Source organism: Camelus bactrianus, chromosome 9 (assembly GCF_048773025.1).
Source record: "Camelus bactrianus isolate YW-2024 breed Bactrian camel chromosome 9, ASM4877302v1, whole genome shotgun sequence".
NCBI classification, from domain to species: domain Eukaryota; kingdom Metazoa; phylum Chordata; class Mammalia; order Artiodactyla; family Camelidae; genus Camelus; species Camelus bactrianus.
Genome location: NC_133547.1, coordinates 70,250,597 through 70,263,249, shown reverse-complemented (window position 1 = coordinate 70,263,249; position 12,653 = coordinate 70,250,597). Strand labels below are relative to the sequence as shown.

The following is a 12,653-nucleotide window of genomic DNA, read 5'->3' as shown; positions in this document are numbered from 1 at the left end:
AAGAGAAGGTTTCAGAAGAGATCATTCATTCAGAAATTGGGAAGAAGTTTTGGGAGAGGGAGGTTATGGGTATTTTACCTAGAATGAGTTGAAGCAAAATAATGGGTATAGCTCGCATTCCTGACCTGACAGAAGTGAGACAATTCTCCATTTCACTGTCTAAAGTCCTAAGGAATGCTTGCCGCGCTTATGGAAATTCTTGCTTCATCTTGGAGCAGACGCTCCTGATTCTTCTAATTTTTAAATTTATTTTTGGCTCTGCTCAGTTTTCTTTCCTTCTTCATTGCTTTCCTAGCTGTTGCTTGTGTCTTGGCAGTGTTTTTTTCAACCACAGTGACCATTATCTACAGTCACTGCTTACTTGTTAATATTATTTTTAATTGGAATGTTAGTTACTGACTTCCTATTAATTTGTATATATTGCTCATATTAAACAAAAGCTGGTACAAGATTTTTTATAGCTCTCACCATGTGTTTTTGTCTCATGTCAGATAGCTTCTGGTAGAAAGTTGGGCTTGCTGTGGCTGCCTCACTGTAAATTTTGACAGGGTGGGTTGCTGGTCAGTCTGCTGAAGGGAAGAGACCTAGAATGGTCTTCGTGTTTTGAGGCTTTTGTAAAATATGGCTTTTGTTCTGTGTGGCCAACTTGGACTAATTATTTTATGGTTTTTGTTTTGTTTTTTTAATGGTCAGGAAATCTGTGTGTTCTTCAGTTCAAACCGTTTACGTAACTATTCAACGTATCACTTATTTGTTGTTGGAGAAAAGCAAAGAACTCTGAAAGAATCAATGCAAGCTCTTTTTGTGCCATTGTACTTTGCGAGCTGAAGTGACTACTGAAATTTTTCTCACAGAGACCCTTATTTCTTGAAGTTTTCACTTTTGGAAAACAAATAAGCTAAGAGAATTTAACCATTTGATAAAAACAAACATCCTTTTGCCCACTCGCTTCTTCTGCAGTCTCTTGTATTCTGAAACCCAGAGTCTACTTGGTGATCAAAATAAGGCAGTTTTTCATGCTTATCTTCCTTAACCTGAGCCATTTGAAAGCCAGTTTGGCTGCCAGGTCCCCATGATATGACCACACATTTGATAGGAGAATCATCTTACCTTGCAATTACATTCTGGGTGTTCTCAGCCAGCATATATTGCAGGGCAGCCTGCGTCCTCTGTTAAAGCTGGAACATGTGGCTGGAGATATTGCTTGTGCAGATGTACATTGTTTATTGTTCCATAGCAATAAATAAAATATTTTGGAATGCTATGGAGCTGACAGTCTAGAGCAATTATTTCTCCAGCTTTTTTGTCTGTGATCCATAGTAAGAAATGTATTTTATACCATGACCCACTTCATACATACAAGTAAGTATATATAACTGAAAACAAAGTCTCACAAAACAGTATTTACCCATACCATATATCTTTGTTGTATTTTATTTTGTTTAAAAAAATACTGGTTAACCAACAAGAGCCTACTTTATAGCATAGGGAATTATACCGAATATCTTATAATAACCTATAATGAAAAGAATATGATAAATAATAGATTTATATATGTGTGTAACTGAACCACTTTGTTGTACACCTGAAACATTGTAAATCAACTGTACTTCAATTTTTAAAAATGAAAAAAAAAATGACCGAGAAATGAAAAAAAAAATGCTGGTTGATTTCATGACCCAATTATGAGTTCTGACCCTCATTTTGAAAAACTCCATTCTTAAGGAACACTCAAAACTTGACATTTATTGTTTCATTCCTTGCCTAACTATGTGAGGTGGGGGAGGAAAGGAATAAATATGCAAGCATAAAATAGCTGTTTATCCCATCTTGACTTGCTGTGACTTATGAGGGAGAGCATGGTAGAGTGGAAAAGGTAAAAAGGGGGTTAGAAAATTTGGATTCTAAGTTGAACTTTGTTACCTTATGAACCAAGTGATCTTAATATGGAACCACACATTTTAGAGTTGGTAGAAGCTCTGGAAACCATCTTACACAGCCCTTTCAATGTTTAAACCTATGTTAAGAATATACTTTAAAGGATGATCCAACTAAGTAGTATTGGGAGACAGTTTAGCATTGCATTAAAAGTGAGGGCTAGAACCAGATGTGTGTTAACACACACCTAGCACAAAGTAATCACCGTATCCATGTAAGTGTTAGCTCTTATTAGTACTGGTAGAAGAATTAGTATTCTCTGAGCCTTCAGCTTCATCATCTGCAAAGGGGAACTAATAACTGATGAGGGAAACAAATTTAAGAATATTTTGCTCACCTCCTGGACGCCATCCTTCTAGAGAAAAAAGGAAACTTGTCTTTATTTTCTAAATTTAGAAATTTACTGTTCCTTAAGTATTTCAGAGATGGTTGTTCTCTTAATTAAGAGTTAGAGCTGTGTTTGAATTCTGCCTCTGCCTGTTCCGGGTCGAGAACCCTTGTCAAATTAGTTAAATGCTGAAATTTGTTTCTTACCTATAAGATGGGATTAGGGGGGCGATGGGGAGTTGAGTGACCATGTCTGTTCTTTAATATTGTTAAAAGATTAGCAATAATGTCTTTGAATTGCTCAGAGCAGTGTCTGGTCCTTAATTGAATCCTGAATGGGAGCTGTTATGTTACAGAAAGTTTCAAACCAAAACCAATTCACGGAGCCAGTTAGAAGAGAGTCTGTTTCCAGGACTCTGGCAGTGAGGAGCATTATACACATGGGAAGTCAGGAGTAGTTATCTTACTTAGCAGGCCTGCAGATGTTTATGGAATGTTCTTTATTGAGTGGGCCAGCAATAGAAGGGCTGGGTGGGAGACTGCGAGCAGTTAAAAGGCTCTTGTTGGCAAGAAGAGGAGCTATTAGTTGATGAGGAGCTCTGAGGGTCACAGTTAGACTGGCTGTCATCTCCAAGGAGGAAGTGAGCGGTTGGGCCTTCTCCATGACCAGGGGTCTTCAGTGTGGGAGGGAGCCCCACTCAATGAGGGAAGGCATCACCTAGTACACTGTTCACCCCCCAGCTCACCTCTATAGAAAACCCATTTTCTGATAAGCTATAAAACTTTATCTCTGGGATGAGGGACCTAAGAGGTGCCTCACAAGAGGAGTTGAAAGGAAGGGAAACACACATATGGAAAAGGGAAGTTGAGGAAAAGATCTGTGGGAAACTTGGGCTGAGGCAGGTATTTTCTTGCTCAACTTGTTACTTTACAAGAACTAACTGCCACTAGATGGCACACAGATCCCAGCACTATTTTGACTGTATAAAAAAAATTTTTTTTAAGATTCTTTTCAAAAGATAGGTCACTAATATGTTTTTAAAAATAAAATACGATATGTAGCCTATTTTAGTATTTCATTTTAGGAAGGAATAAAGGGTGAAAAATTAAAGTTCAAAGTCTATTTTGTGGGCTCAGTTTGTGCTACAGAGAAAGCCCAGTTTTTTAGGAAGGAATAAAGGGTGAAAAATTAAAGTTCAAAGTCTATTTTGTGGGCTCAGTTTGTGCTACAGAGAAAGCACAGTGGATTAGTGGTCTTTGTTCACATGTAGATGATGTCTAAAATTTGATTCTCATGTGCAACTGCTTTATTTAATTTCTTAAGTGAGATTGTTGGAATGTGCATTTATAAAGAAGAGAGTTATCTGTCCCCAGAGCAGTATTTTTTTTTCTTCTTGTTCTTTCTTAACCACTACTAGAAATTTCATTTCTTAGAAATTTTGGAATTTTATTTCTTACAGAATATTATGTTGCTTTTAAACAGATATGTCTGATTATTGGTTTGCCTTTGTGTTTTAGTCATATGTATGGGTATGTGGGTTATATGTACACGTGGATGCAGTTAAAAGAATGAGTTAGACTGGTCACTGAGTGGGAAGAGCAGAGGAAGCTCAGAGAGGGGGTGGGCACTTGACACGGCCCCTCCGATACCAACCAAAAAGGAAAAAAATGAGACCAGGCCTTGTCAGGCAGTGATTGTCACCACTGCTCCCACCTCAAAAATGGCTTGTTTAGACCAGCAGCAGCAGCAAAGAAAAGGTGCAACAAAGCACAGTCTATGCCTACCGTTTGTTCAGGACCAGCAATTGAGGATAATAGTTCTATAGCTTTGTTTATAAACTGACACTAAAGCCTTTAGCTTTAGCCATTGAAGACCCACTCAGGAAAGGGAAATCATAATAAAGGTTTGTTGACTTGATGTAATCATTTGCTGTGAAGGATATGAACAGAGTCCATTAAAATCCTTCCTGTCATTCTTGTCTGGCTCCCCTACAATGGCCAGAAACAGGTACATGGTGACAAGCTGCCCCCTTAAGAATGAATTACATGGGGTCCTAGCTTTATGTGCTCTGGTTCATTGAGGCTGATGCCTCCCCCACTGCCCCCGACCCCAGCAGCATTATCAGTATAGGTATTTGGAGCAGTCTCCATGTTGTGTTCTCAAGCTGCCTCACGGACTGCCCTGGAGGAGCCTATGTTTCCTGAGCTGCTGGCTATTGTTCCTGTCCATCCCAGTGCACTGCCTGGGTTGGGGTGTGACAATAGATGTGGAGAATCATGGGCCAGTACCTAAGAGATCTGAGGAATCTGTGAAGATTAGTAATATTTTGTTAAAATTTGTATCTTCAGTCATATTTAGCCCACCACCCTTTTTGTTTTAAGAACCAGTAGCTTTATATCTGGAACTGTTTGAACAAAGTATACTAAAATGTTACAGTTGTTGAAATATAATAAATGATCAGTAAATTAATAAGTTAACCACAACAGTAAGTTTTCATGAAAATTGTAAAATAATGTTTTTAAATTTAGCATGTCACTTTAAAAGCTTTACCTTAATTCTACTTTGTATTATAGTCCCCCGAAGAGTTCCTAAAACAAAAAGAGCAAACACTTGATTCTGAAAAAACAGGTCATTTTGGACATGTGTGAATACAACCATAGTATGCTTGACACACAGGTACCATGCACTCCATAGCCTAGGTGGATCTACATACAGGCTGACTCGAATTCTTTCATGTTATAACTAGGACTTTGATTTCTACATACTAGTTGACGGATCAGCTTTCTTGTTCCTACTTGGCCCCCACACCTCAGGCTGTGGATAAAAAAGCTTCACCCTTGTGTGAAGGGCAAGGCATTGGCATAGAAGTCCACTCTGTCTGCAGCTGTCCCTTCCCCTCCTCCCCAAGATCTCAGCTCCTGCAACAACGACAGTGAATAGTGACATGGACGTCACCGGGGGCATCTTTCTTTAATGTCACCAACAAATCTAAATGTAATCAATCCTAATAATAGAGCTATATGTGTGGAACCTTGGGTTAAGCACTTAATTACATTATCACGTATGAGTGAACTAAGATTTTAGGGAGTTTGGGTGACTTATCTAAAATCAAGTCACTTGTGCAAGTAGTAAGTGTAGGCACCACTATGTAAAACTCGGTCTGTCATTGTGTTATTGTGAAGTTGCATTTTGCAGGCATATAGCCCTCTTGTGTATTAAACCAGACTTATGGGCTGTCTGCTCTTCACCCCACCTATATTATATAAGCAGTGGATGTCATCAGGCCTGAAACAGGGAGTATACATGGCAAAACCCCAGAAGAAATGTGTGAATAAATGATTTTTCCAGGTATTCCAGCCATTGACAAGTGAAAAACACCCAGACAAGGGGATGGCTGCTGACTTCCTCAGTGTTAGGAAGAAATTGAAGATTTAACAAAGCAGCAGAGAAATACAGATTGAGGAACAGTTAGAGGCACTGTGACTGGCTGCAGATCCAAAGCTGTGCCTGTAATATGGGCCGTTCAGAAATTTTAAAGGACAGTCTTGACTGCTCACATTTTACATGTTTACAGGACAGTGGACTCCACAATACTGCTTCATGGGGACTTTGGCTTCTAACAGTCATCATGTGCTGAAAGAAACTATGAAACATCTGTAAAAACCATCTTTTTTGATGTTTTTAAGTTGAGAGAGTTTTGTGAGAGTGAAGGTGGGCAGGTTAGCAGTATCTTTAGGGTTATTTTTTTTTCCCCTACAGTGTACTTTTGATTATTTGAAGGTTAATTTTAACCTAAGCTGTGTCCTTTCTCCCCACTTTCCTAGGGCTTCCTCAAGAATGAAAAGGATAATGCCCTGCTGTCTGCCATTGAAGAGTCCCGGAAGAGGGTAAGAAATGAACCCAAATGTGGATGTGTACTGTTGTGAGGACAGCAGTGTATACCGGGGCGTGCAGCTTCTGGGAGCTGGAGTCCGTGTCCCAGGTCTAACTCTCCTACTTGGTTCACCAGAGGGAGTTCTACAGGACCCATTTTTGAGGAAAATACCATGCTTAGAACTCTTTGTGTACTTAAGAGTGACTGCATCTGAAACATGAGGCTGATCAGTTAATTACTAAATTAATCTTAAAATGGAAGGACGAGATAATTCTTTGGTTTCATTGTTATAATTTAAGGGGTATTTTGGTTTCTACTTAATCAGCAGTTCAGAAAAGCAATTATGATCATTGATAATTTTCCTCAATTTCTTTTATTTACTTTCTGTGCCACGTTTTATATTAACAATTTCTCCAAGCTCTTTAAAGCAAACAAAAAACAGCTTGAGAGGACAGTAAATAAGCCAGAACAGCCATTGTAGGTGCAGCTTTATTTTGCAACAAGCATTCCCTCAGGATGCTCTAAGATTGTTTACCTTCCTAACATGAGTTATCTCCATTTGTTTCTGACAAGGATTAAAAGATCAAAACCTTTTCAAAACATTTCATTATGGAATAAGAGATTTTTCAGGCCCCTGGGTCTTTTGGAGAGGGAGGAAGAAGGTTAGTGATCATGTGGAGTTAGTTCTAAAAATGCAGCTTTTCCCAGGAAGGAGGCTGGAGGGTTCACGCTAGTCTGGAAGCAGTAGCTGTCTCTACAAGGGCGAGTAGGGGTGAAGGGACCTCTGTTTTGCTGTTTACTTATATAACCCTGATATCAAGTGAAATATATGTATGTCTAATTTATGTAGTTCAAAAAATAAGAAAGTTTTAAAATATGCTGTTTCTCAGTGTGCTTTATTAAAATATTCCATACAGGTGAAAATGTGTCAGTAGGGCTGATGTGAGTGAGACAGGACAGCAGGGGGGCTTGCCAGCTCTAATTTATAAGAAAATGTTTCAGAGACACTATTTAAATAACTAATATGTTTAATTATCAGAGTAAAATTCCCTAGAATTTAATTAATTATATTTTTGGCAATAGTACTTACTTCTAGAAATAGAGAAATTCACTTGATTCAGATTTGAAAATTTTTTTAAAGGTTTTTTTGTTGTTGTTCACGCTTGGAGTGAATTACTCAGCAACATTGATTCTTCTGCTGTAAAGGACCAGTGAAATTAAATTAGGATTGTCGAATGCCACCGAGCCTTATTAATCCATTTACCCTGCGGAATGTGTTTCTGAAATTGGCAGTCTCTGAACGTTGTGCCATACTGAGACTAAATGTGCAGCCAGCCAAAACATTTAAGTGACATACCACAGTGCAAAATGTGTGCATATGTGTTTGTGAGGGAGATGTTCCGTTGTCGGGAGCCGGCCTGGGGGGGGGGGACCTTTCACCTGTCTGGGCACCAGGAGGCTGTCGCTCAGCAAGAATCATTTTCAAACAAAAGGTGAGCAGCTTCCTGGCATTTTGGTGATAATTTCACGTTTGAATAACTTGCCAGTGTCCTGCTGAAATGCCAAGAAAACAAGCTACAAAACCACAAATGTGTCCTATCTTTTCCCATTTGGTGCATCCCAGCAAAAACAGAACAACATTATCAGAACATATGTAGAGTTTCTAAAAGCCAGCAACAGCTCAATAATAAGCGGGTGTGAAGTCAAAGCATATTGCCCTCTTCCCTTTATGAAAATGGGGTTTGAGTCCTCCCCACCTGTTCTTAGTTTAGTTGCCCAGTTCTCTTCCTGCCCTCCTTTCTTAACTGTGAAGAGAGATATTTCCCCACAGAACTTGAAAGATTAGGATTTAGTATAGTTTCTCCACTGCTTTGTCATTTTCTGTGGTTTGTCTTTCCTTTTTTTTTTTTTTTTTTTTTAAGACCTCTGCACACCCTTCCAGGTTATCCCTTTTCTCTCCCTTTGGGTTTTTTTCCTTCTTGTCCCTTTTATTCCTCCTGTCTGTCACCTCCCCTCAGACCCCACACTGACCTCCCCTTCTCTTAGTTCTTGGTTAAGTAGCTCTGTTGATTCTCTCTCATTAGCTCCTCTAGATGACATTCTTCTTTACACCTAATGCAGTGGTTCAGATGTGGGTCTAAAGGGAATAGGCTGGAATAGGGCAGTTGGGTGGCTGATCATCCCTGATTAGCCCATAAATTGGCTGTTCCATTATTTCTAATGTAATTAAGATAAGCTAAGGGTGGCATGGTCAAGGGAAGAGAATTTTAATATTGGGCCATTTATTTTTATTTGAAGCTCCTTATCACACTTATGATGAATGGAACAACAGTGCTGTTTATTGAGGTTGTGGGGCTGTTTCTAAATGAGTAGCCTGGCATACTTCTCAGATACATACGAGGATTTGAGCCCAGAAAGCTGCCAGTTTTCAGAATACTTCTTGTGTTCTCAATGCAGGAGTTCTTGGCACACAGGTGAGCAGCCTGATTAACAGGATGGTTAATACCCACTGTTGTCGGGCTGACCCTTATGTGATGCTGTAACTCTGCCCCCACCATCCTCATCAACAATGTCTCTGAGATAGATTGTGTTTTCTTCAGTTACCTTTATTGCTCTGCCATTCTTTTTCAGCGAGAGGACTTGTCCTTAAGAAAAATTCTTGTTGAACTATTGTGTCTTGGTTCAGTGCCACAGCTTAGTCAGTGCCTCACTTCCTGTTGCAAGTGTGGAAAGCAGTATGGTATGCCAGCCCTCCTCTACTCCTTATTTCAATATTCTTTTTCATTAAAGATTATTGCAAGATATTGAATATAGTTCCCTGTGCTATACAGAAGAAATTTGTTTTTTATCTGTTTTTATGTATGGTGGTTAACCTTTGCAAATCTCAGACTCCCAAATTTATCCCTTCCAACTTCATTTCCTCCAGTAACCATAAGATTGTTTACTATGTCTGCGAGTCTGTTTCTGTTTTGTAGATGAGTTCATTAGTGTCCTCTTTTTTTCTTCCTTCCTTTCTTCCTTCCCTCCTTTCTTCCTTCCCTCCTTTCTTTCTTTCTTTCTTTCTTTCTTTCTTTCTTTCTTTCTTTCTTTCTTTCTTTCTTTCTTTCTTTCTTTCTTTCTTTCTTTCTTTCTTAAGATTCCACATATGAGTGATATCATATGGTATTTTTCTTTTTCTTTCTGGCTTACTTCACTTAGAATGATAATCTCTAGATCCATCCATGTTGCTGCAAATGGCATTATTTTATTCTTTTTTAATCACTGAGTAATATTCCATTGTATAATAGGTACATTTTTTTCAATCTACGCTAACTAGGATGGTCCATTCTGCCTGACTCTCAGTGAAAAGAAAACCAGGTGAAAGACTGGTTTTAAAGGTTTTGATTATCATTTCTTCTTTTGTCTTCAGAGTACATATTAGAAAAGAGATCCACTGAGATAGATGGACCAAATCAAATTTGCAAAATGTGCCAACTTTCTTCCTAATCATTTTTTGTGGAGGTCTGCTTTGGGTTTTTTTTCACATTTTAATACATATTGGTCCATACTCAAAGATCCCATTTGTAGGAAGAGTATATGATTTTTCTGATCGTTTCCCAGAGCTCATGTATATGGATATTATCAGTATAAATTATCAGCATTGCCAAAAATAAAGCAAGCATTACTAATATTCATTCCCTTGATGATACCTAATTAGATGCCAATCTGATTGTAAATGAAGTGGCTTTTCAAAAAATAGACTTTAGCTGATGGGAAACCTGGTCTGCCTCTTAAAGAATAATACGCTAAGAATGGTCATGATTCAGTATGTCTCTTTAAGTTGCTTTAAACTCCTCCCTAGAGGATTTTGGAAAGGGGTGGTCTTTTTTCCGTCTTTCCTCCCTCCCTCCCTCCCTTCTTTCTTTGTTTCCCTTCTGTTTTCTTTCCTTCTGAGTGCCCTTGTTTTGGCAACAACCCTACAATGTCACCAGTAGACAGGACTGAGGTTTGCCAGGTACTTCAGTAGTGACTTTGAGTCAACTGGTAGGAAACCTCATCACAGAAGAGGCTCTGTGTTTTCTTTTACTGATTTGCTTCCTCCTATGAAAATACTACTGTTTAAAAATATATATATAAATATAAGGACACTGGGAAAATCTTTTGTTTTTTGTCTTGTCTTAGATGCTTATTAAATCTTAAAATACTGTTGTGTTTTACAAACCATTATCATTTTATATACTACAAAGAAAGAGTACTTTAGTTTAAACATTTGACATGCTATCAATTGTAGTATTTAGCCTAATTTCAAAGGTTTTAAGAAGATTTTTGTCTTAATAAGCACATGAAAATGTTCAGCATCACTACTTATTAGAGAAATGCAAATCAAAACCATGAGTTATCACCTCACACCCATTAGCAGGCTACAATAAAAAAAAATAGGAACTAGTAAGTATTGGAGAGGATGTAGAGAAATTGGAACCTTTGTTCACTGTTGGTGGGAATGAAAAATGGTACAGCTTCTTTGGAAACAGTGTGCAGTTGCTCAGTAAATTGAACATAGGATGACCATGTGATCCAGCAATTCCATTTCTGGGTATATACCACTAAAAGTTGAAAGCAGACACTTGAAGAGATATTTGTATACCCATGTTTACAGCAGCATACTCAAGTGTCCATGGATAGATGAATGAATAAACAAAATGTGGTATATACATTCAGTGGTACAGCTTTTAAAAGGAAGGAAATTCTGCATATACTACAACATGAATGAACCTTGAGGACTTTATGCTAAATGAAATAAACCACTCACAAAAAGACAAACACTATATGGTTGCACTTACATGAGGTACCTAGAAGTGGTCAGAATCATAGAGGCAAATGTAGAATAGTGGAGAAGGAGGGAATGGAGAGTTACTGTTTAATAGGTGCAGAATTTCAGTTTTGCGCGATGGAAAGAGGTCTGGAGATGGATGGTGGTGATGGCTGCACAACATGTACTTAGTATCACTGAACTTTATACTTTAAAATCGTAAATTTTATGTTATGTGCATTTTACCATAATTAAAAAAAATTTTAATGTGTTAGACTCAGTGAAGTAGGGTATGTTGCAAACAGTTGTCAGAAAATTCTTTAATGATAATTTTTAAAATAGATTCTTCTGCTCTACTTATTGAAAGATGGTAGATCTGGGGGCTTTGAATTTCTGTTGAAGTTTGAGTCATCTCTCTGCTTCTCTCCAACAGACCTTTGGCATGGCTGAGGAGTACCATCGAGAGTCAATGCTGGTCGAGTGGGAGCAAGTGAAACAGCGGATTCTCCACACACTACTGGCATCCGGAGAAGATGCCCTTGACTTTACTCAAGAAAGCGAGGTAGGTTGAGTCCAAAATATAAACCACAATTAAAAACGTGAAGTCAGAGAATGCTCATCTACTTGATTGCTGGCAGTCTTGGCACAGTGATCACCGTCTCCCCCTTGAAGCCCTTTCTTCATTAGCTTCCTGATGCCCACGTTTGCCTGGATTTCCTCCAACATGTCTGACTGCTTCTGCTCAGCCTGTCTTGCTGAATTTTTTTCAAACTCCTTGACCTCTAGATGTTTGAGTGTTCCAGAGCTCAGACCTTGACCTGTTGTTGTTTCTCTCTCAGTCACTACCCTATTGATCTCATCTGGGCTTGTGGTGTTAAATACCGTCTATCTACTGAAGACTCAAATTTACATCACAGCCCCAAACCTCCCCCAGACTCATTTACCCAGTGGCCTTCTTGTCTCTGCTCAGATGTCTCAGACATTAAGCTAAACATGTCGGAATTGAGTCATGGTAGCAACTGCCCCCAACTCTCCACACATCAGCCTTCTTTTCTCAGAGTTCATCATCTTTCTAAAGGACATTTCCAGTTTTTCACTTGCTCACATCAAACACCTCAGATACATTTTTGTACTCTCCTTCTCCCACCTAGTCTCTCTCACATGCTGCAAATCCACTTAACCCTACTCTTCAAAATATATCCAAAATCCAACCACTTCTTACCACCTCCACTGCTAGCACTCTGGTCCAAACCACCACATCTCTTGTTCAGATTATTGAACTAACCTCCTCACTGCTTGGTTCAGTTATCTATCGCTGTGTAACCAATCACTCCAAACCATAGTGGCTGAAAACAAGCATTTAGCTTAGCTGCATATTCCTGGCTCAGGGTCTCTTGAGGCTCAGTCAAGGTGCTGGCTGAGGGTACACTCATCTTAAGGCTCAGCTTGGTGCAGATCCACTCCCAAGCTCACTCACGTGCCTCTCGGTGAGCCTCGCTTTCTCTCTGGCGTTTGGTTAGGGACGGCAGTTCCTTGTCATGTGGTCTCTCTTGTGCTGCTCGCAGCATGACAACTTGCTTCTCTTGGAAAAAGAGTGAGGAATCCAAGGAAGAGCCTAAAGAACCCCCAAAACAGAAACCACAGTCTTTCCATGACTTAATCTTGAAAGTAATATCCTGTCACCTCTGTTTGATCGAAGTAAAACACCAAATCCAGCCTATATT

At 39.0% G+C, this 12,653-nt stretch overlaps 1 protein-coding gene across 1 annotated transcript in view; it reads left to right on the top strand.

Moving 5' to 3' along the window:
• Positions 1-12,653, top strand: part of NUP93 (nucleoporin 93) — a 99,249-nt gene that overhangs the window by 54,506 nt on the left and 32,090 nt on the right. Inside the window, exons 4-5 of the mRNA XM_010967316.3 lie at positions 6,091-6,153; positions 11,363-11,491. Of these exons, the coding sequence (XP_010965618.2) occupies positions 6,091-6,153; positions 11,363-11,491 (192 nt within the window). The remainder of the gene's footprint in view (positions 1-6,090; positions 6,154-11,362; positions 11,492-12,653) is intronic.